Source organism: Nothoprocta perdicaria, unplaced genomic scaffold (genome assembly GCF_003342845.1).
Source record: "Nothoprocta perdicaria isolate Ctin4 unplaced genomic scaffold, notPer1 scaffold_149, whole genome shotgun sequence".
NCBI classification, from domain to species: Eukaryota; Metazoa; Chordata; class Aves; order Tinamiformes; family Tinamidae; genus Nothoprocta; species Nothoprocta perdicaria.
In genome coordinates, this window is record NW_020454638.1 from 1664538 (window position 1) to 1689625 (window position 25088).

Here is a 25088-nt window from a genome sequence, read left to right on the forward strand (position 1 = left end):
TCCAAATTAAATTATTTCATATTTAATTAACATGCTATTTATCCTGTTCCCAGGTCATTAATAATGATGATAAATAAAACAGGGGCAGTGCTTGCTCTATGGTGAATGAGTTCAATAGAGGTGAAAGTTTTCATTTGAAACATTACATGATAATTTTAAATTAAACATCCATTTATTTGTTGTAGTTGCTAATTATTGACGGACAGCAGCTGAGAACTGACCCATCTACTGTGATGGATGAAGTGCAGAAATTTCTGGGAGTCTCTCCTCATTATAATTACTCTGAAGCCCTAACGTAAGTTAACTGTATCATCATAACCTCGTGTTCCTATATTCTTAAAATAACAGTGGCCTATAAGTACCTTTAATAAAGCCTCTTGGACTTTACTGTCACATGAGCCATCATTGGGAGATATTCTTCAATGTCTGCAAAGAACACAATGCAGGGTTACATTTTCTGTGAATCATGCACTGAGTCACTAAATGTGGAGCTTGTTACAGAAACAGGCTGACAAATGGACAGATTAAGTATTGCTTTGTGAGAACCGTATATGAATTCTGGATGAATAAAAAGAAATTTTATTYCCATCAATAAAAGAACCAACATGTATAAACAGAAAGAAAGGGAATTAGTTTCTCTATTTTCAACATCAGCTACAAGAAGGATTCAACAATATTAGTGTCAAGTGTAACATCCATTTCACATGTCAGAAGCTCTCACATACACAAGTGTTTTGAATTCTGACGTTTAGATTTGGTTGCTCTAAAAATAAGTTTGATAACGTTAGGCTACTCTTCTGAATGCAAGCCTTTTGTCTGTCTTTATAAGAAATTCTCAGAAAATATTTTTTTTCTTTTCTAGATATATCTTTATTTAATGCTTTTATCCAGTTGTATCCTGTTTCTTTTTGTCTGTTTTTGTAGCAAAACAGACTTTTTATCTTTAAAGACATAGTCAGGTGCACTGTAAGGACATAAAGGGCCCAATTCACCCTTGAAGTTAAGTGTATTGAAAATTATGTTTTGTTTTGAATCCCAAAGTCTTTGACCCAGATACTGTGAATTAATCCCATTTGCATCTAGTTCTGTAGCACACATTTTTGTCTGCTCTTGAACACAAGGAATCTTCATGGAAATGAAGCAACTTGTTCTGTTAAAATGCACCGAGGCCAATGACATCATCTTAGTTACATCAATAATGCCTTTGTCTTTAAATGTATTTATTCTGTCACGGCTTTTGGCAAAAGATGACACAATATTCCTTTCTTGTAACTACTTGTTATTAAGATTGCAATGCAGCAACATGAAACAAATTCCGCTTGCATTTCTGTATCCTTTCTCAAAGACATCATTTTTTGTAACTTCTAAGTTTACAGTGGTATGCAAGGTAGGCCAATATTAACATACCAAATGTATAGAATGACAATGAAACAGCGGGAAGTGAAGGATAGACTAGCGATCTTAACATACATGCCTTACAGAGGTGGGTAAAGCTAATTAGGATGGAAAAAAAAAGTGTACTGCTCTTGATGAAAACAAAGTCTGTTCAGCCAGAAAAAAGTGCTTTATATCGTAGCTGGCAGAAGTTCTGCAGGAGAGAAGATTAAATCAACAGCTCTGACCAAGAGAAGCTGTTCACTGGATATGTCACTTCCTGCCTGTAATAAGGCATATACAATGTGTAGTTCCTGGCTGAAGTTGTAATTCTTAAGATATACTCTGAAGTATATGACCAAYGGGTACATGTCAACATATGCAGACCGTGTAGATTTTATGGCATAGTTTATTATGATTATTATTGAGTTAATCTGTTAAGATGAACAGCATATACCAGTGTCTCTGCCACAATATTTTTCCAGTCCCAACAGTAAGCTTCAGCTCCTCTGTTCACTCGGTTGTCTTCCCTCTTTTCTCAAGTTACTGTTAATACCAACTTACTGGTGGGGAGAAAGAAAAACAAAAAAACTCAACTATTAGAATACGGGAACTTGATTGATTTTATTTCTGAGTTGAAAGTGTCACTGCTATCTGATGTATTTGAAAATACATTTGTTTCAGGTTTGATTCACATAAAGGTTTCTGGTGTCAGCTCCTGGAAGAAGGAAAAACCAAGTGTCTTGGAAAGAGCAAAGGTAGAAAATACCCTCCTATGGATTCTGAGGTAAACCATTATTCTCTTTGGCATAAAAAAAGGATTTAGCTGCCATCTGTGGGATACCACACAGGCAAAATATTAAAAAGGGCAAGTTATTAGTTATTTGATTATATTCAAGATAGCCAGAGTATAATGACTACTTCGCCCTTTTATTTCAAATCAAAAGTATTCAAGTCATATAAAAAAAAAAAAAAAAAAAAAAAAAAACTTCTAAAACCTAGCACCCTATAGAAAAATAAGCTTGGAAGCACTGAATTTCCCTGAAATTCATGCAGAAACCTAGTCCCTGTAGCTAAGCAACTTAACCAGCGGAGGCTTCGCAGTCCTGATCAGGTGTGATATATGTGTGTCTGGTTCTGCATCCTTCAGAGTACGTAGGGCATGACAGTTAGTGCTTTAGTGCAAAACAAAAGACTTTGTTTTTATTTTGTTTTTCATTTCTAAATACCTCTGAATATTGGGGATACAAACTGGCCGATGCCTGAATGCAAAGCAATTTTAGATGCTCTTTATGACTTTCAGTCACACTAGGGTAAATTTGAAGTAGTTGTATCAGTTTCAGAGCAATTCTTAATTGACATGACAATCTGAGAGCAAAAATCAAATCCTTTGATTTTGATGCTCATTTTGGATATCCTTTATACTGCAGTTATTCCTGAAATTATCTTCTGTAGTTCAGCTCCTAGACTGAAGAGCTGAAACTTGCATGCACTAGGTAGCTTAAAACAATATAAATTACAGAAGGGAAAGTAAAGTTTTGACGCAGTTAAATGAACTTCAAAACCCAGAATTCACAGCAACTACTTTGASGCATTGTGTTAAATAAAAATAACTATTTTTATATCCATCAGTGCAGGGCTTTTCTGTCAAACTACTACAGAGATCACAATGTGGAACTGTCGAAACTCCTACACAGACTGGGACAACCTCTGCCGTCATGGCTAAGACAGGAGCTGCAGAAAGTAAGATAGCATTGAAAAAATCTCTGTTGCACACTTCAGTCATCATACCTAAAGTCTCCAGGAGCTCCCAGAAGGTGTTGTAAAATATACCTCTTTAAAAAAAGAGTAAAAGAAAGAAGTTATTTCCATGTGCTGGCATGTGGACTGTGAAAATGTATGTGTTCCTTAGAACTTTGATGGGCCACGGTCTTTCTCATAATCATTTCTGGGCCTGTGGACTTGTGGACTTCTGTGTACATCTGTGGAAGTCAATTGAAACTGGTGTAAGCTTCAAAGATACATGACCCATCCAATTTCACCATAAATATTTACACTTTTATATATCAGTTTAYAAGTATTGTGTCTCATGTATGTTTTGCCGTCCATTGTTGTGCCTCTGACAATTTTTTCTTAATATTTGATTATTGTGTCTTGCATAAAGTCAGAAAATTTAGTGTAGCAGAAAATGCCAAGTTTTCTCCTGCCTTTGGAATCAGCTTGGCAAATACCCAAAGTATATCCTAACAAGGTATATGCTAACAAAGTATATACTAGCAAGGTAGTTAGTATATACTAACAAAATAGCATATGCTAACAAGACAGAGAAGTATAATTACCACATACAGTTGAGGCGCGTACAGTCACAAAATTCCTTGAGCAAAATCTGGAATGCACAGGCTAAAGCAGTGTAGCAAAAAAGGGATGCAACCTGTGGTCATAGCCTGTAACAGGAAAATCTTACAATGATATAAGAGTTTCTATTTGTAATTACTGATTTTTCACTGATTGAAATGTCAAAATACAGAAGGTAGACTGTATGTAAAGAGAAATTTAATTGGACATGTGAAGCACAAAAGTTACAATATAACCTTTATGGGCAATATTATTCTCTAGCTATTGTGAGCTATTATGAGACCAGGAATGACTCCACTGAAATGARGGAAAAACTGGTAAAGAGCAGGAATAGATCCATACTTAAACTGCCTTAGTTTGCATGACTACTTTTTCCTTGAGTTGCCTTCACCCTGATCAAAACTTTAGCATGTTCAATGCGTCCAGTTTATGTCCATTGCAAACATCTGATTTCACAGTATAAACACTGGTTCTGGGTATTTTTTTAAAGTTTGATATTAAATATTAGGAATAACCTTTAGAAAGGAAAAAAAGAACACAGCATGTAACACTGAAAAAATTAGGCTCTAATCATGGAAAAGGCTAATACCCAGCCTTACACTGATGTAATTTTGGAAATTTCAGTGGTACATTTCACAATATGTCAGTTTAGACGTGTGATATAGTCTGATAAAAGGTACTTTACAAATTGTGAGAAGAGATCACTGAAAATTTCTTTTACATATTGCCTTAATGCTTCTTCGATGAACTTGTGCTCCGAGTGTATCTAAAAGACATGAAGAAGTAGTGAAAAAATACCAGGTGAAAGACAGCTACAGTTCTTAAGGCAGTTTTTTTTACAATAACTTTGTGATATTGCCATGATTTGTTTCAGGACTAATAGTTAAAAAGATGCACCAAATAGTGGGAAAAAAATCAGAGTCTCAATGTTTTAAAATACTTATGAAATCATGTAATTTAACTTTCAAGGTAACGGAATGAAAACCAGTCTGTTATTCCCTAAACAGAAAACACATGTTGAGATCCTTACTGTATCTCTAAGTGGTAATCTTTATTATTTATTGATTTTGTCTATGTAATATCTGGTTCTAATAGGCCTGTAAAGAAAAAGATCTGGACAAATTCACTGTATATAACATTGCTCTTTTTGCAGCACATTTTGCTAAAGGAGAATGCATGACAAGGACCTGCTAGAGTACACGTTCTTTTAAGATGAACGTCTTTATTGGAGAATTTTCATTTCACTTTATTCACTTTTACATAGATTAGGTCAAAAAGGTAACTTGCTGTATGTACTTCTACTTTGATAAAAGAAACACCCTGAATTATGAATATCTGTAAATGCAAAATTCTCTGAATGCTGTGGACAGTTCATGTGCCCCTCAAGCATCTGTATGGATTTATTACAACAGAATGGAATAACTGGAGAAAAACCTGGGGGTCTCATCCTGGCATGGCTGACTTTATCCATGATACAACCTAATTTACCATCACTCAAATATTAAAAAAAAAAAAAAGAAAGAAAAAGAAAAAAAAAAGGGATTGCACAAAACTCATGTTTTGTGTTCTGCTGCCTCTGCCCATGTTCTTTAGAGTAGCAATTGTACAATAGAAAAAAAAMCCAACAAAAATAGGAATTATCAAGCATCTGAGATTTTCCTGCTGAGGTAACAACTTCTCTGCATGCTGTCTCCTCCATGCTGGAGGCTTCAGCATGCCCACAGTTGGGTCTTTCTTTCCAAGAATGCCATTTCTCTCTCCTTCCTCTGCAAAATCCAGGCCTTAGCAAGAGGAGACTGATGAGCAGATAGCCAAGCCTCGATGGAGTGGTGGTGTGTACATGCACATCAGTCACACTGTCCTTCCAGGAATTCTGCGACAGGAAAGCTGACTGGTCCCAGAGCTTTGGCCTTCTGTGGTTTTGTGAGGAACCCCTTATAGCCAAGGCAGCTCMAGGGCTGCCTGTCAGGTTGGAGCATGCAGAGCATAGGCACTTCCCATGCACAGCCGTGGCCTTGGCCAGACTAGGTTCATCCTCTGGAAGGAGTGCTGTGATGGCAGTGAAGACCGATGAGGAGCAGGAGGCTGGGGCTCTCCTATGGCCTCAGCTCTTTCCTGAGTGCTTGGGCAGTTCTCATTGGATTCCTGTGAGAATTTTACCAGAGTCAATAGTACAAACAAAGTAATCGGACCTCCTGTCCCTGAAAACGTGCCTCCAAAAGGGCACATTCACCAGTCCAAGCTCCTACTGAAACCAAGCTGCTAAACTTCAGCATCCCTAGAAATGGTGCTGCAGGGTAGCAGCATGTCCATTAGAAGTGCTCTTCTCCCACACAAAAGCAATAGAGAAGCAGCGGTGAATGGAGCTGGTTCTTTGCGCTTCTCATTTCAGATGGTCRGATATTAGTTGCTTATAAAAAGATGGTACAAAGCCATTTTTTTCTCTCCATAACTCTTCTCTTTAAATATGTTCTTACATTTAATATGGAGATTACAAAAATAGAAGTGGCTTTTAATGTACAGTGAACATGATGATGAATAGCCTAAACAAGGCCTGCAGACAACAGCTAGGTGTGATGTTATTCCACAGGAATAAGGAAGCAAGTCATACAACATACAGTATTATCTGACAAAGTTTAACCTCTTCTGTTCACAACTTGTCTAAAAGGTTCGATTTGCAGAAACAGACTGTCAATATTAACAGTTATTTAAGATGAATAATGATCATCACAAAGGAGCTCTATTTGCTAGTCAAAGTGTTTACTGTGGTTGGTAACACAGCTGTGGTTTCTGTTCTCCTGGTAGCTAACTGCACAGGCAGTTTCTTTACAAATGCTTGGTTATGTGAGCTTCACATTTGTTTTCATAAATACAATTCTAAGATTTGCTTTACATGGAGGTCTGTGCCAGTAAAAATCAATGTGTGAGTATTAGCAGAAAGTTACCACTAGGGGGTCTAAACACAGAGACTGATATGAATTTACTTAATGATCTGAGCAAACATTCCTGAAAATACTGTGATATTTTCCCAGTTCTACTTGTGCAGAAATAATTAGTTTCACTGATTTGCAGACTAGCTTGTACAGAATATTCTTTTTCATTGCTTAAAAATGTGAAACTTCCTCAGGAAGAAATTAAATAGATATTTCAATGTTTATAGATGTAATATTCTTGTCATTCACATTGAATGAAAATTGCTGGAAACATTTTTCTCAAAGTTTTTTTTTAAATAAAAATAGATATTATTCTGATAGTGGCATGATATATGAAGTGCAACAATAAACTCTGATAAGAAAATGTACTGCTGTGTAGAGGTGGTTTTTGTGTTCATGCAAGTTGTCCTTTTCCAGTTTTGTCTGCAGCTTGGCTTTCAGCTACAGCACAATCCAGGAACATGGGAGCAGCATGAAATATTTTCACAAATGGAAAATATTGCTTACTGTCTCCRTGAGTGAATATTACTGTGTTATGCAGATGCTTGTTTTACTGCTTTTGGTTCCTGCTTATTTTTCCCTTATCGTACCCAAATTTTCTCCTGTGCTATAGAAACACTTCCAGGTTTTGCTATTTTTAAAAGAACAAGCAAGCTTTACTTAAATTATTAGCCTTGGGAATTTAGTAGTTTTGCCATTGCATCAGCCTGCACAGACCTGAGGATACCTTTCTTAGGGTAAACTACATAACTTCTGTCTCCAATTCATCTGCTTTATTTTTTTCCAGTTCTTCCAGTTCCCAAACTCTTAGACCTCAAAGGCAAATGAGACCTCTTTTTTTGTCCTTATGGACTACATGGGTGAATGACGGATGAAGAAGACACATCAGTCAGCATCAAAGGACAAATCACAGGAACAAGAAAAGAAAAATCAGATGAAACCAAGAGCTAGGGAAAACTGAATGGAAGAAGACTTTAGACGAAGTAAGAGTGATAGATTTGAAAAACATGATAAGATTGATTCTTTTCCACTATGTAGTCTGTTTGTTCACTTCTTTCCCTGTCTTCTTCTTCGATATATTCTTTCCTCATTTCCCCGTTTTTCTTTTTTTTCCTCATTCTGCTTCTCTTCTGTTGAGAAATTCAGAAGGGGATTAAGGCTCATGCGTTTTAATTGCCCAGCTGCCTGCGTTCCTAGGAAAGCACCAGCCTGTTCTCACAGATGAACATTCAGGGTCAACCGAGAGCCCCTTCCCCCGTCTCTGGGAAACTCTCCCCTCCTGAGCCACACAATTCAGTGCACGTCACCCCCCACCGCCCGCCATGTTGGATGCTTTACCTTGGGGGCGGGGGCGGGGCCCGCGCCTGCGCACGCGCCGCCGAGCCCGCGCCGCCGAGCGCTGCCCGCCCTTTCCGCTGCCGGCGGCGCCGCGTGCAGCGGGGCGCGCGCGGGGCTCCCGTCGCGGCGGGGGCCCTTGGCGCGGGGCGTGCGCGCGGGTGTTGCTGGCGCGCGGGGCGGCCGCTGCACGAGCACCTGCGCTGCCAGCGCGCGGCTCTTGGCGCCTGCAGCGCGAGACCGGGCCGCTGGCCGTTGGCCGGCGCGCGGGCGGCCGTTGGCGGGGGGCGGGGGGAGCGGCCGCGGCCCGAGCTCGAATGTTCTGGGCGCGCGGAGCGACCGTTGGAAGAGGGCGGCGCGGCGCGGTCTCCCTTCAGGCGCGGCCGCGGAGCGGAGCCCGGCGGAGCGGCGGCGGCGGCGGCGCAGGTAGGGCCCGCGGCGGGGCCGAGGGCAGCGGGACATGGCGGCGGCGCGGGCACGGCCGCCACGTGGCGGCGCGCGGGGCTCCATGGTCTCATGGGGGCTGCCGCTCGTGGCTGTTCCCCTTCCTAGACATGGAAGAGCAGCGGCTTGCTAATTGGCAAAGCTTGTACCGACCCGTTGGTATCAGTTGTTGACTGTAGCAAGTAACACTCCGAGCAGGCAGGGGTGTGCGGGGTTGGCGGTCTGACCTTGAGGGTTTTGCTTTTGGGGTCTGGTCTTTCAATTTGCATTTTGTTTTTCCCCTCTCTCCGAAGGTGCTTTCAGAGACGAGCAACTGTTGCCAAGTTTTCCCAAGGAAGAACGTTGTGAAGTATGTCTTGCACAAGGAAGGGTTAAGAATGAAGCTTTGAGCGGGAACAATTTCAGTTCACCAGTTATATTTGGCCACTAAGTTGGTGAGACTTGGTTTGTTGGCACAGAAATTAAGATGTAGGATATTTCAGGTTTTTTGTGTATGATTTTGTTTATGTTTTTGTTTTATGTTGTTATTTGTTTTGTTTTTATGCTTGATTTGTGTGGTTGTTCTTTAAAAACCCAAGATAAAATCAAGAGCAAAACTAGGAAGGAGAGTTGTGTCTAGGCATGTTCAGTGCATTAGGATAGTGACTCATAACAAAGCATAATGCCTGYTGCACCAGAGGCATATGAATCCAGGCTTTTGGGAACCATCTGTAGAAGTGTCCTATCAAGAAGAGAATACTGAGAGGGACCTGGAGCTGAGTGGAAGGAGCTGATAGCTTAAGTTGAGTAGATGACAATATGTAGGAGAGCATTGGGCTCTTCAGCCATYTTTGCTGTATTTAGTCATCTGGTGTAGATGCATTTTGTGAGCAGTCGTATTTCTGGTTACCAAGCAGAGCTGACAGGAGTTAATTTTTGTCTAAGTCTTAATCTGTCTTCAGCCTCAACAGATAGGAGCTTTTCTAATYGAGTTCAGTCCTGGAGCCTGAAAGAAATGACCTGCTGTTTCTCTGATCTTTACTAAGAGCACAGATGGACTGGCATGTAGCTTACTGTGCCTGAAACTAGTCTTGATTGCTTGTATGCAAACATGAGGGAACGCCRGAAGGGTGACCAGCTCTGCAGAATCTTCTGCTGCTCCTGCTTCATGTCTGTCACAGAGTCTCAAACAACCTCATTAATGCTAACTATAATGGCTGAGCTATAGTCTTATCTTGTGGTTGGCCATGCTGCGATACCCTTAAATCCATTGACAAGTGTATGTTCAGTGTTGGTTCTCATGCTGTTGGAACATGTTAACCAATCTTGCAGTAAGTACATATAGGATACATACTACAATTAAGGTAAGTTGGTGTAAAGTCTGGAAAGTGAACCTGAACAGCTGCAGCCATATTTTGTATGTACACACCAATGTACAGCGTTCCCTGTATCAGTGAGTTAATAAAGAGATGCTGACTTTCACTCCATTTGTCTTCTCTTCATTACAAGACTGCAAGTAACCGAATCTGGGTGTACTCGCTTCCAGCAGTTCTGGATTTGCTCATGTGTGTGTAGCTGGTCCTTAAATTTGCCCTTTGTGGATACAGGCCASAGTAATTGTGGCTGATACACAGCCACATACACAGCCATTTTACCTGATCTTTCTGTCAGAGGCTGCTGGTGAGGGACGAAAATCTGACTTGAGTGTAGCTGCTTGTGCAGTGTTGGCTMCTGAGGGATGTGTTATTTAAGCCATATTCAACAATATGTGGAGTTCCAGTAGATGGTGAATGGTTGCAGGACTGGACAGCTTAAGTGTTTCCATGCTTTTTGTCTTAGGTAAGGCATGTTCTCCRTCTCTTGTGGCACACGTGGAGTATCTTCCACACACAAATCTGAAGCCAAGAGGACAGTGTGCTTGCACTTTGCAGTACTGGATAGCTGAGGAAAGGGCAGTATTTGCTGTGGCGGGGCTGAGGTGCTTCTGGACTTCAGTTGCAGCAAGTGCCTCTGAAGAAACTACTTCACATGGGAGGGTTAGTTGTGCTTTGCAGTAGACTGTCTAGGTAGAGCAGGTAGCTGTGAACTTTGTGTGTATTTTCTGCCAGGGATGACAAAGTACAGCTGAATGTGTATTCTGTGTGAAGCTGTAATAAATAGTGCTACACCTGCTCAGTTGTGTTTGACAGCTCTGCATGCAGCACTATTGTATGTGACCTTTCCTGCCTAGGCTTCCAAGTTCATGCCTGCAAAGCCTGGTAACCACTGGTCTGAGCTTGCACCATAAATTCTGTTTTCTGTAGGAAACTGGTCTTCATTTGCCTTCCCACTTTTAGAAAAGTAAGCACATCTTTGCAAGGGCAGAGTGATTGGCATCCTAAGCAAATGCCAGGCAGACAGTGGTCAGGAGGGAGCTGTTGCTATTCCAGAGACACGGTGAGGGCAGGAAGGTCTGTGCAACCTCTGGGAGCTGGTGRGATTGCTCCTCTGCAGAATTTCTCTGTGCCTGGCCTTCATCCTATGAAGAAAACCAGATAAAGGCAGGCGTGAAAAGCAAGAAGCAGCAGTGGTGTTGGGGACCAGATATAAAACTTAAAGTAACTTGGAGGCCTGTAGCAGAGCATTATTCTATAGTAGTTTCTGAAACAAGATTTTAAATTGTAGGTCTTTTAGCTTTTAGAGTGCCCTTCGTGAGGCTATGTGGCCTTACCTGGGATAAGCATGGACTGCCAGTTGTGTGCTGAGAGTAGCAAAGGAAAATCCTGTTTTAAGTGTAACAGAAAACTAGGTAGCTGAGAATGGAAAAGAGCACTCGGTTCATCTGTGGTTCAGTGTTTGTGCATAAGGTGCCTTCACTTCAGAAAGCTGTTATCGGACCAAATTGCATGGACCCTCATTAAATGATTTTTGTCTGTCAACTGCAGTAATGCTTCCCTCATTCGTTGTTTCCAGTGCAATTCCATTTTGTCTTCTCTTGAAAATGAACAAGTTGAGGGAAAGCATTTCAGTGAAAGGTTGGAAAGGTGTTGAGTAGTTGTGTAATTTAATGTAAGACGGAAATCAAATCACAAAATCTTTGAAATTGAAAGAGACTGCACCTAATGGAACTTCTGTAGCGTTGGGGTAGTTGGAGAGACCACTGTCAGTGTTTACCTTGGTCCTCTAGCCCAAGTGCCAAGTGTTTGCTTTAGTTTCTGTGACTGTTAACCCCTGTGACCAGTCTGTTCATAACAAAACCTCTGGGTAGGTGGGAGAGTAGAATTTGTCTTCTGCAACTAAGTGCATTTTACAAATGTTGAACAAAGGGAAAAGTGGCAGAGGTCAGAAATCTCTCAAGTACTTTTGAAAATGTAGGATAGACTRCTTTTCATTGAGTGCTCTAGATGAGTTAGCAGTTCCTACAATAATAGCAGTTAAAGTTGAAAGTTTGATGGTATGGAGCAAATTTGCTTTTATGGAAAAAATGCTCAGAAGTTCATATACTTGGAAGAAGATGAAATCATGATATTTTTCAAGAGTACCTGATTTCACTTAACCCACAGCAAGTTTGTTCAGCTGAGCTTCCTGGATATTATTCACAGAAATCACAAAGAAAAGTTGTAGTCAGTGTGGCAGTTTTTATTGTACACACATCATCAGGCTCTTTRAACAAAAATGCAGGTGGCATACAGGTCAGTTCCACCAACAGCTCCCCCTGGTTAGAAACTAAAAAGGCTGAAACTACACCATGAAAACACTAGTGCGACACTTAGGAGTCTAGTCATTAAAGCATCTTAGGAAAAGAGCAAGCAAACTAAGCAAAACTAGCAAAGTACTATACTAAGTCTTGAGTGATTGACCATGCTTAATGTGCAGACTAGATTTGTTGAAGTGTAGTATTTCTGCAGTGCAACTTCTAAAAGCAAATCATGATTTCTCGTTACACATCACACACTATATTGCCCTATACAGGCTACTTCACAAGCATCAAAATAGCATGCCTTATTTAACAAAGTTTTGATGGTACAAGTAGATTTTCTTCTGACAAATGTAATTCCTCTTCTATCATTTTAATTAAAAGGGGTCTATATAAGCAGTAAAAATATGAATGGATTTAAAAATCACCAGCAGAGTGTTTCATATAGGTCTGACAGATGGTTGTTGTACTGTGATTTTTTTTTTTTTTTTAATTTTAAGTATTTCATGCTATACCAGTAGTGCAGAATTACAGAAGGCTTTAAATACTGTATAAAAGCACCTTATGTATTCTAGCTTAGCACCAATTCAACAAGGTATTTAAACTAGTCATGGCCCTTGAAAATCACTTTTGAGGTCTGGAGAAAAACTGAGGACCAAGTCTTCCATCACATGGGATATTGCAATATTACCATTTTTTTGCATGCAAGCTAAACTGTCTAGAGTATTTGTTACACTGGCGAGCCATGGAAGCTTACAGAAGTGGACAATAACCCACTTATAGTATGAACACAAGGATCCTACTTTGTTCAGAAAAGGCCAGATAACACTGAGCTGGAATACTTGGAGAAAGGAAACAGAAAAACCGTAGCTGGTAGTCACAGTTTGTACAGTTATATCCACCACAACGGCCCCATCTTTCACACTGGAGTATTTCTTGACCTTCAAAGCTTTTGGAATTAACTTGTTACCAAACAGGGTGCCCTGGAAACATAATTACTTGTCTTCTGTGTGATAAAGAAGTTAATAGCACTACTAAATAGTTCTTTAATACATCTCATGCTGTACTAAGTAGAAGTCACTTTCTGTCAGAGTAATTTTATAATAAACAACTAAGGTTTCCATAGCCTTGGGAACAGAATCTTATGAAAGGAATTGACAAAGGGAATCCAGGTATGCTAAAGCTTAAGCCTTTGGAAACTACCTTTTTTAGTCATGTTAAATATTGTTTGGAATGTAAAAGGACATTTGGGACCCCGTGACTGTTTTTTCCGATAGCATCCTGAATTGCAGTGAGAAGGGTGAGTAATTGCTAGATGAAGGATACACAAGTATTTTGCGTATACGAATTTCAGGTAGCTCTACCTTTCTGGTTAGGTCAGATTGAATTGGTATTCCAACTAAACATGATAGAATTCCTTGTTTTATATAACTTATTTAAGATTATAACCTTTTAAAATTTGTATTGGCTCAACATCTCTAGTTCTTGCATTCTATATCCTTACACTTAATTTCCTTGTAAGWTCAGTAGAGATTCCCAATGTTACTTTAGTAAAGCCCCTCCAAAGCCAATAATCTATGAGCTTGTATTATTTTAATTTTTGTTAGAGAACTGGATTGTTTGAGACTGATAATGTACCAAGGGCTAGTGGCAAGAAAGAAAAAAACCTTAAATGCTTAAATGCAAAATGTTGCATGTTGCATTACATGCATATGCCAAAAATGAGGAGGAGGATGGGGAAGGCTCCCTCTAGATCAAGAATGGTTGTCTTTCTGAAATTCAAAGCAAGTAGAGTTTTTGATCTAGCTCATGCAGCTGTGCAGGGTTTTTTGAGGAGAAAGTAATTGCTTCCAGAGCCTTGTCTGCTTTGCTTGGGAATGTGCTTTGGAAACTAAGATGTGAGAACTGTTTATCTGGGGATTTTTGTATTGTTTTCCTGTAACATTTCAGTGCCTGCACAGAATCCTCACCAGGATGAATGAAACATGAGACAAGGTGAAAGGACTTGAATATAAGACCATAGGAACAATAAATAGGGAAATGGCCAAGGACAGATTAAATAGACTAGACTGGAAATTAATTTTGAGATCTGTGGCTCTAGAGAAGCTTGGAGCATGAATAACTGCTATGATAGTCATCTCTGAACAGTGAATCTAGTAGTAGACTCTCCAACTGTTGCGCTCCAATGTTACTCTAAGATAGTGATCGCTTCTGCCGTTATCTACATGGATATTTGTTCATGGAATATAAACTTCCGCAAACAGAAGTTTATCTGTAAGTTTATCTGCATTGTAATCCCTAGCTGGCAAGGTTGTGTGTAGGAAGACACATGAACTGGGAAAACATCTGTTCCCATGTGTTGTGGGACCCAGCTGTCTGCGCTGTTTTAAGCTGTGCTACCTCGAAACGTATTGCCAGATTTTGATTCAGGACATTCATAATTTGGTCACACTCTTTATCCAGGGTACAAAAGACGAGACCTTTGTGTAGACGCCCGGAGAGTCCTTCACGCCGCAGCCGTAGCCCCAGGAGGTCACGCCGTAGACAGCCCAGCTCTCGCCGGGGCGCTCGCACATGAGCGGCCCGCCGCTGTCTCCCTGGCAGCTGTCCACGCGTTTCCGCTCCCGCAGGCTCCCGGCGCACAGCATTCTTCCCGTGAACCTGCTCGCGTAGCGCTCCTCRCATACCTTCTTGGGCAGCAACGGGATGGCCGCTTGTTGCAGTGTTCTTGAATAGGCCCGCCCTGAAGAGAGGACCCACATAATTGTCTTACGATGCTTGATCTCGGAGGCATAAATAAAATTTCATCTGATTTATAAAGTTATGCTTCATACCATCTTACCATTAAATAAAATGACTGTAAAGAATACTAACATAACAATGAAAATCCACTGCACTAAAGTAGTATTAAATAGATTTTTGTAAGTACAGAATACAAATTAARTATTTTTTTGAGAGCCTAACATTCAAGTAAGATTCAGGTTTATACCTCATGTGCTGGACCTTTCTAAAACTAGATTTTTGTTTGTTGGTTAACAGATAAAAGTGTGTTTAAAAAAATAATAATAATTTAATATTGAAATGTAGTAGCTATTCCTTGGAGATATGAGCAGGAAAGACTAAAATTGTAGGACACTTCATTTCTAGGTCTCCAGTTCAAGTCCTTCCGCTTCATTGRTGGCAGGTGCTGCACCATCCATCAGCTTCCCAGCTGGAGCACCATCATCCTGAGCTCCATCATCATTAACTACTGTAAGTATATGCCCGCTGCTGGTCACCTCAGCCCAGAGTTAATGCTGCCGACTTCAAGAATGTTTTGTTAGAGATGGACAGTATCTTACAATCCTGATGCTTCTAGACACTAGAAARCAAACAAATGTAGCCACAGGAATGTCTCACTCCAAAAATCTGTTTCCTCAACTAATCCAGTTTTTCTGGGAATAGAGCCTGTCCTTCTATTTTTTTTTTTTTTTTTTTTTTTTTTTTTGTAGTCAATCCTGCTCTGCGTAAGCAGGAATATACTTATGTTCTTGCAGTACTTATGTACTCCTCTGTGTGTTGTTTTTCTACTTGCTACTGCAAGCTTACAAATTTTCACTGGTGTCACAATTAGAGCACCTTTCCTTGCTCTCAGTATATGAAGTTAGGATGATTTCTGTCTTTGGGTGGAGGGAGTGGAGCATGTTTTACAAATTATATAATTTAGGAAGTAAATCAGTGCAAATCTGCTCTTACAAGGAATGTAGAGGATGAGAGTGGTGGGAAGGCAAGTCAAGCTGGGACTGGGCAGACATGCTGTAAACAKGAACCTATGAACAACACAATTATCCATATTTGAAAATGCCATGCTGCTATGGTTATACTTTGACTTTCATCAGGCTCTTCTTAGGAATAGTTCCTCCAACAGAGAGTTAAAAGAAGGCCATGTAAGAAGGAAAAAAAATGTAATTTGTAYTGTGTAAGTAACATGAGATTTAAAGTTGCCAAGCTAACTTGTTTTAGGAAACGTTAACGCTCAGTAAAAGCTGTGCAAGAGACAGTATTTCAAGCCAGTAGTGTTTCTGTGTGCTTTCAGCTCTTTTTGTTACGTATGCTGAACATGTGTACTCAGTAGTAGAAGACAATTCTTTTAATTCCTTTCAAGACCTCACACACATGTTTTTAGTGTTATAATCAGTTATTTTCCTTTTTGTTTGTTTTTTACAAGCAGCATCAGGTACTAATGTCAGTGGGTGGTAGAAAGCAGTGAAAGGTGCTTACCTGTGTCACCCCAGCCAGTGATATAGCAGTTGRGCGCGGTTTTGTGCGGTCTCTCCCGCCGCAGCGGCAGGCAGGCGGGCAGGACGTGGGCGCTGAACCTGGCGCACTGCTCCTCGGGGCCCTGCAGCCTCACTAGCGCGATGTCGTAGTCGCTGCTCTCGGGCCTGTACTCTTCATGCATCACTATCTGCTGCACTCCGAGTTCTTCCTCGTACTCTTCAGGTACCAGCGTGTGATAATCTCCAACTCGCACGGCATAATTCCGAGTGTTATTGCCATACCTGAAGTTCAGGTTAAAACAAATAGGGCTCAGTCGCACAGTTTGGGTCTGAGATGTACAACCAAGCTTGATCAGTGCCTTTTTACTGCTCAGGTAAATAACATTGCCAGCAGTTTTTTTACAGAGCAGAACTGCTTTCTCAAATAAGTTAATTGGCATTCAAATGTATCTTAAAGGATAGTGTATATTTTTTTCTGAAATTTCAAGTTATGCTAAATTACTTTAACATGCTGTCTTCATAGGTAGGGTTTTCTAGGACCACATGTTACAATTAAGCCAAACATTCAACCAATCACATTGCTTATTTCCTTGCAGGGGGAAAAAATGTGGTTCACTATGTTTATCTCGAAGATTTTATTTTTTAAAAAACTTTGTTGTGTCACATTATTAATATATCATTCTGTTTTGGCTATAAAAGTGCAAAAGTTTTATAACTGATGACTGACTCATTAAGAAATTTCCACAAGAACTTGAGTAAGAAAAGAACATTGGAAAAAGACAGAATTGTGAATCCTGACTCTTAAGGCACTCTCCGAGTTTCTAGAATTGAGGTATTTCTTTGGATTTTTTTTTAACAATACTTAAATTTGTCACATAGGCAATACTAAATAGATTAATAATTTTTATTATAGTCATTGTTTATAATCATTTCATTGCATTTAAAAGGTATCTATTCAAAATGGAATTCTGTAAGCCACAACATTCCACTAGATATACTAAAGAATAATATTAGAAACCAGTATTTCAGCATTTTTTGGTATATGTCTGAGCATCATCCTATTAGAATAGGAACGTATGTGGTCATTAGCATCAAATATAAATACTTTTTGCTTGCCTGGCACACCTGAGTTCACCTGCCCATTCCTGCTAGGCTTAAGAGAAGTAAGTTTTAATATGAGTTTTCCCTTTGATCTCTGGCATGTTGTCAGCCAGTTAATTCCCCTGTGTCTCAGGCTCCCCAGTTCTGAGCAGGTTTGCCAGCACTGTGCTGAAGTGCATGTGGGCATAGAGGTGTGCCTAAAGAAGCCAAAAGAAGAAAATTGCCCTGTAGTTGTCAGAATGGTTTTGGATGAAACCTGGTGACACAATGAACAGGTTACAAAGGAAAAAAATAGCTTCAAATATTGCTACAACTTTGCATCAAAATCAAATTCTTTGTGTGTGAAATAACAGAAACCAGATAGTGCTGCTATGTGCTGCAGAACAACTCCTGCTCTCATGCATAAAATTGTATTTAATTGTTAACCCTAATATAATTGAGCCTACTTCTATTTAAGCAGTACTCTGGTTTTCAGATCTGGGAAATGATATATTGCTCTTTTCTCTTGTCAGTCTGGAAAATATGTGCTGAAGGCACTTATCTATAGATAGATCTTAGAAACTTAGTCCTCAARCATTGGAAAGTTCAGCCCGGTCTGTCCAATGACAAATCAGAGAGAGAGGTGCCTTCTCTGTCTTACAATAAACTTCAGTATATCTGTGGGCTGAGTTGCATGATTAGTTTTATGTTGCATAAATGCAGGCCTGAAATCAGTACAAATAACATTTGCAATAGATTAAAAAATAAAAAAAGTGCATATCACAAAACTTCAAATTCTTAGTTCAAATTCTTAGGCCTGATTAAGCGCCTTTCACAGAGGACTCGGAGAGAAGCAAAGATGGATTTTAAAATCCGAGTAGGGGAAAAGAGTATTTTGGCTTTTCCAGTTGGAGCAGTTTAAGAGCCCCTTGAATGTCTGCACAGATGTGGGACTATCAATGTGACAGCTCCCTGCTCTTGTCCTCTAACACTCCCTCAGCATGTAGGTGTTGAGAAAATATGCAAACTAAAAAGCGCTCTCAGCAAATTCAGTAGTCACTTGGAGTCCCAGTTAAGTAAGCAAGCCCCTGGGAAGAGCAGATAATAGTCATGCTCTGCAATTCCATATTTTCATACTACAGTAATTTCATTGGCAGTGAACTGCTTGTCTCAGAAATACTGAAGAGGATGGGCTTATCACAAAAACTAAATAGAATCATCAGTAACAAAATACTGTTTATGCAAAAATGGGAGAAGACATTTAGAAAAGCCATGTTGTACATTAATATAGAAAGTTGTGAAAGAAATCAGACCAAGTAGATCAATTGTGTTTGTAAGGAGAGAGTAAGTTGCAAATAGGTTGCTAATGGAAATATGGAAAGAAGCCGAATTTGAAATAATTAGTCATCAATAATAGAAAATTAGACAAGTCTATCAGCTTTTTGGAAGAGAAAGCTGCATTAATATCAGCAGTATTATCTATATCTTGCCTTGGAAAAGCTCAAATTTTGAATATACATCTGCTGACTGATGGCAGCAGGCTCTGTAATGTGAGAATGAAAACTCAGAATAGTTTCAGCATATTAGTGTTTTTTATATATTTTATATATTGCGGGGAAGGAAAAAAGAAAAAAAGAAGGATTTTTTTAATCAAAATCCAACTCTTTGGAACAATCTTCAAATGGGCTCAGCCTAGAAGGTTTTGCCGCTACCCGTAACAGTGCACTAGCTTGACAGTGTGGCTCATTGCTGAAGCCTGAGCTACCTCTTAAAGCAGTGGGCAGCGGTGAGGACCCAGCAGCTGCTGATGAGAGTGGCGCCGCACAGGAGCCGTCCGTCGCCGTGAGCCGCCTTGAGCCGCAGAGCCACCTGCCAGGGCCAGCCGCCCCTGCGGAGAGCAGCACACGCGTTGCGCCAACAGCCAGCGGAGCGGGGCACGTTCGCAGCTACCTTGCATCTACAGCCCGAGCTAAACATAGTTTTTCAACTGGAATAGCCTATGAATCCTGTTGTTCATGGAGTAACAGTGGGGAATACCTTTGATATTATTACAGCATTCAGAATTTAGTGGTTGAGATTAGTTTACAGCCCGAGTGTCCAGCATGCCAAGCACTTGCTCCCACTGTGAAATATTTTAATTTTACCTTCTTGGATTGAACTAATCGTGCCCAAGCTATGCTCTACGGGTTCCTCCCCAAATGCTGCCCAAGTCCGATAAGAGGTACAGAACATTGGTCTCTACATAAAGAATATTGAGCAGCTCAAGAGACGGTCAGTAGGACAAATTTCCTGACAGCTGGGTGGAGGAAAAAGGGAATTTCTTGAGAACTTATCCTTGCCTCCTTTCCTATCTGCATTAGTAACTGCTTGTCTGTCCAGAGCTCTTTGAAAAGGGAAGCTTAAAAATTGAGAAATCTAAAACAAGAACAAAAATACAAATAACAAGCCTTCTTTCAGCCTGTGTCATCTGTCTCGTTTAGTAGAGATGGGATATATATTCCCTGACTTACCRAGGTAATGAATTTTTACTAGTTTTATAGATCAGTTATGTACAGGAAGGGGGAAAGAATGGAGGGCAAGGGATGTGATGAATRATTGAGCAGTAGCAAAATGGGGGAATAAGCAAGCAAGTAGCCTTAAGTACCTTCTGACTACTGTCAAACTAGCAGGTAAACTGGAGTAAAACAAGTTGCACATTTTTAAATCTGGGAAAATGAGATTTAATATCTCTTTCCACTCTTTGTGTCTATGCTTCCCATTGTAGCAGCATGTGATGGGGGCAAGGATGGTAATCGTATGTAAACATAGGTTGTTAAAGGTTAGGAACAAAATGTTAGCAAAAAGCCCAGTTCCATAACTGTATCATCAGAGAAGCGTTTTGCAAGTAAAATTCAAGTACTGGGCAGTGAATAATCATCATCACCATCCATACATAACTTAGGCAGGTGGCTTATGGCAAACATGTCTGAGGCTTTGTATTGAAAATGACTTGTCTTTACCAAATATTTACCGTAAAGAGTTTTTCCCACCAATTATTCGCTTTTGTCGGCGATGTAGTAACCTCAGTCCACAAACAGAAGCAAGAGAATCTAAACAAGAAAGGGGAATGTAGACAGCATTAAACTCACAATAAGAAGTATCCAATTTACAATGAGACTTGACTGAAAAACAAGGAGGCTGAAACTATTATTTCTTTCATGATAGTTTTAAACTCAAATTTTGCTCCAGGAAAATAGGCTGGATTCTCTCAGGCTTAGTAGTTCTGGTTAAGATGTTTTTCTTTTTTTGTGGTTAAGATTTACTCTGGTTAAGGTTTTTTTAAACAAATCAGTTTACACAGTTGTGCTCTGCTTTTCAAGTGTAAGCCTGGAGTTATGTCTAGGATTTTTTAATAGGGATCTTCCTTACTTATCCTGATACAAGTAAAAGCAGCACTTGGCAGGTAAAGATAAAGTGTGCCCTGGAGAGTGAGAAATTCAGAGCTGCTCCTGTGCGAGCGGCCGCAGACGTCACCTTTGTGGCTGCTCCCGGGGCCCTTCCTGCCCGGGTGCTCGCAGATGACGCCGGCGTCCTCGCTGTGGCGGCAGTTGTGCGTCCCAATGTCCCCTTTGATGCAGTCTGCCAGCGATCTCTCGCTTCCCGTGCACTTCACGTTATCCACGTGGATCGGGCCTTTTCCCTCCCCAAAATAGGCCATTGTCCTTGCTCTGGCTACGCCTCTGCAAACAGGGCATCATTTTGTGATTAAAAACATTTTAAAGACTTATTCTGCACTTGACTCTCTTGACTTGAACTGAAATACTCTAGAGAATGTGAGCAGTGAAATTAAGACACTTGAGGTTTTATTCAGACCCCCTCATTAATTTGCCTGATTACAATATTTCTTCTTGTTGCCTATATTAATCTGGTAATTGGGAAAAAGAGTAGTGTAACAATTTTTTTATCATTCATTGATGTACTTAAAATACATTTATGTCTTTACATAGCACTGTGTGAAGTATTTTTATTGTAATAGCATTACAAATATCTACAGCAAATCAAAGTATGTAGAAGCTGCTTTTTTCATAATCTCTTTAATCCTCATATAAAATCAGCATCTGTGAATGCTAAAAATAATTTGTTCTGGTCTGATTCCCTTAGAAAGATGAACTGGTTCAATAAGGTACTCATGCAGTTTAGTTTGGACTATGATTTATAAATCTTTTAGACATGAATAATAATTACATATTTCATACTACTTGGTATAGAAAGTCATGAGTGAAAACTATATGCCATTTTAGTGTGTCTCCATAGTTCAGCTCTAAAACTGTAATGTAATCGGAAAAAGACAATAAAATGTTACTAATACTACTACAATAATACTTATGAAATTGCATTACATTTGGTAATTTTTGTGACAGATGTTTATTTTTAATTACTTAATGCTTCATAATATGCAAATAGCAACTTCATTGGATATAGCTAAAGWGTTGTGAAAAAAATAGTGAGTAATTGCAGAGCTGTCTTTACAAAGTAGAACTGGAAGCCAGAGGGTCTTCTAGGTGTATCTGAATTGCTGTTAACAGTTAAGAGATTTACTGAGATTTTGCTGTCATATAAAAATATTGTGATAGAATTATCCTGACTACTATGTAATGGTAGCATGTTAACCTACTCCATGAGTTTCTATTTGGTATATGTATCTTGGAAATGCACACTGTAAAAGGCAGTATTTCTGTGTATATGAAAGGATAATTGCACATGGAGTGAAAAGCAAGAGAAACAGTTTAACAATAAAAATATCCTAGGCAAGAAAACACTTATTTTTATACCTCTTTTTTTATATCTTTTTTTTCTATATACCTACAATGTTGGGGAAGATAAGTGAGAATGCCATAGTTTGTGGCTCTTCCTCAGCTGGAGATTCTGTGCTGGGGAGGAATTTCGATTTGTCATGCTSTTTATAAAGCTGGATCAAAATTAGAGAATCTGGCCTGGAATTGTCCATATCCATATAATTTAAACGTGAAAATAATGCATGCAAACTGGTGCATTTTTCAGATTTGCCTATGAAAAGCCTTGGCTATTTTTTAGTTTTAACAGATAATGAAGGGGAGAAATGGACAAGCAAGGTATGTTATTTAGAATATATGAATTGTAAAAAATCCAGGAAAAAAAAACATGCAAACCATCTGACAGAGTTGATGGAACAAGGTCATTTGTCCTTGGACATTTTAATTTCCACAGCTAGCACGTATCTCCCAGATAATCCAAAGCCTTAACTGACTTTGGAAGCAGCATAGGACAATCTCGCCTAATGGATTTAGTATGATTTAACTTGTTAGCTGAAAGCAATGCGTCTCTTCTTGCTCCAAATATTTTTCTTTCGTGAGTGATGCTCTGATGACAGATAAGTACAAAGAACGTCCTGCTCTCTGATACCCACAGCAGCTGCTGTGTCTGTGTATGATGTTACAAAATAGTGAAGCAGTGCAGGTACTTGTTGCAAAATCTTACCTGATTTTTGATCGCCTGTGTCACAGAGCAGTCCATGGTGCTTGCTGAGTTTCTGCTTTAGCACATTGCTCTAAAGCTCCTCTGGATATTCAAAGCCACTTTGTTGTGAATGACAACAGTATTCTTCCTGTCTGAATTCCCGGAGAGCTATTTATTGCTGTTAACTGTATTTTTGTCTCTGCAGCCTTTTATCAGATAGTTCTAAAGGCACTGCCTCCACTGATTTACTAGATAAACCTCAAAGATACCTGTGAGTTTGCATATGTAAGTGTTGTAGGCAAGAGAGGTGCAGGGAGTGAAGATGAAGGAAAGAACTTAGTGCACATAGATCGCAATCATGGCACTTTGGCGTGAGCTGAATCATGGTGCTTGTGCTTCAGACACCTTTCATGTCCTTTTATATCTCTTACTGTGCATTGGTAATCTGTCAAGAAGTGTCTATTCAGGACTGTGTAGCAACTTTTAATAGGAATTCCCTTAACCAAAAAAATGTATTTTTAATTATTAACTATATATTTAACTATTAACTATTTTATATTTAAATATTAATTATTTTAATATATTTTAATATTAACATTACTCTGCTTTACAGTTGCCAGTGAAATATCTTTTTTTGTGTGTGTGTGTGAAATACCTTTGAATACTGGATTCCTTTTCTCAAATGTACTAATGTGTATTCCCTTTAAAGACGTAGCCTACCGTTCCTTACTAACAGTGTAATATGCTTTTCTAGAGTATACCAAACAGATAGCTTTTAAAAGACATGTATTGTGTGATTAGCCTAACTCGAATGATAGTGCCTTGCACAAACRTAACATAATCAGACCTAGCAAACGACTCGTGAGGTAGCTGAGGGAGTTCTCTTACTTGTAGCCAAGCTGTCGGCAGACTACAGCTGCATCCTGATCAGACCATCCGTCATCACAAATGGTTCCCCACTGGCCATTGATAAAAATCTCTACACGTCCTTCCTTCTTATTCTCACCATCCATCAGCCTGATGGGAGGGCCTGGGAATAAATTGCCATTGTCAACCCACAGCCACAGAAGCAGGAACTAGTACATMAGTTCATTTTCATCACGTTCAGGGTGAGGGGTCTGCTCGTTTATGTTCAACAAGTCTAAAATCARCTGTTAAGGCAGTTGCATGTTTTACCCTGGCCAGCAAAAAGAAAGCAGTTTTTACAAGCTGCAGTGCAATATGAAATACTACATTGTGCCTGCAATTTRAATTTCAGAATTCATCTCATACCCCCATTTCATATAAATGTGCGACATAGCTCAGAATTTGCCTGAAAAAAGGCACAGACCAATTTCTCTTACTAATAGCAGAGGACAYCCAAGATGTCATTGCATATGGTATCTTTCCAGGCAAAATGCACTTTCCTTGCAGCAGCTTTGTGGATGATTTTACCTATATTTCACTTCATAAATCTACTTTCAAACTGTCCACAGTCACTCCTCTTCCTGCTGTTTCAGCAAAACTGTACAGCTTTGTGTTGAACTTTTGCTTATGGTTATTTGTTACACTTGATATTTTGTATCATGTTTTGTGTGATAGCAGGATATTCTACATGTTATTCTAATATGTGACTTATTGTTTGCTAGCATTTGTAATTGGATACTTAGTCCAATATGGTAATAATGCATAAATCTCATGTGGATTAGCTGAACTTAATCAGGGTTTGAGTTTTCTTCTTCCTCAAAGCCCGGGGTTCTTATTTCATAGTTATTCTCATTCAGTGCTTAGTCTGTGCTTAAATTCTGAAACATTAAGCAAAGTATATATTTGATTCTCATTTATGTTAAGACTCCTTTATAGCATGCTAGCAATCCAAGTGTCTTTATAAAATGGTTGTGAATTACTTTGAGGACTCTTTAGAGAGTTTCAGTGAGAATCGGTTCCTAAATCTTTTATTATGCCATTCTTTATAATCATTAATACTCTAATTAGAGCTTCTTTTTCTGAATAATTTAAAAGACTATTCCTCATCATCTTCACATAAATCGAAGATAAGTAAATTCATGACCTAATGAAATACCCTTCTAGCACTGTAAGGATGAGAAATTATTTAATCCTGCTTTAAAATAAGGCAGCATTAGGAGACATTTGCATTTGAAATTTAATTCAAATTAGGTTATGAATAAATTTTGTAGA

At 39.4% G+C, this 25088-nt stretch overlaps 2 protein-coding genes and 1 non-coding gene across 3 annotated transcripts in view; 2 read left to right on the top strand and 1 right to left on the bottom strand.

Annotated features, from left to right (window-relative positions):
• The window catches only part of LOC112943437 (bifunctional heparan sulfate N-deacetylase/N-sulfotransferase 3), a 51406-nt gene extending 42530 nt beyond the window's left edge, over positions 1-8876 (top strand). Inside the window, exons 11-15 of the mRNA XM_026034589.1 lie at positions 186-295; positions 2059-2161; positions 3007-3117; positions 7450-7645; positions 8735-8876. Coding sequence (XP_025890374.1) covers positions 186-295; positions 2059-2161; positions 3007-3117; positions 7450-7473 — 348 coding nt within the window. The 3' untranslated portion in view covers positions 7474-7645; positions 8735-8876. The remainder of the gene's footprint in view (positions 1-185; positions 296-2058; positions 2162-3006; positions 3118-7449; positions 7646-8734) is intronic.
• Positions 8502-8632, top strand: LOC112943456. The gene has a single exon (XR_003248582.1). It is a non-coding gene; the product is annotated as a small nucleolar RNA SNORA24 (small nucleolar RNA).
• A 3504-nt stretch (positions 8877-12380) lies between the features above and the next one.
• Positions 12381-25088, bottom strand: part of PRSS12 (serine protease 12) — a 33877-nt gene continuing 21169 nt past the window's right edge. The window contains exons 8-13 of the mRNA XM_026034588.1: positions 23799-23940; positions 20949-21154; positions 20446-20524; positions 19201-19323; positions 16357-16637; positions 12381-14839 (exon numbers count right to left, since the gene is read on the bottom strand). Of these exons, the coding sequence (XP_025890373.1) occupies positions 14532-14839; positions 16357-16637; positions 19201-19323; positions 20446-20524; positions 20949-21154; positions 23799-23940 (1139 nt within the window). The 3' untranslated portion in view covers positions 12381-14531. The remainder of the gene's footprint in view (positions 14840-16356; positions 16638-19200; positions 19324-20445; positions 20525-20948; positions 21155-23798; positions 23941-25088) is intronic.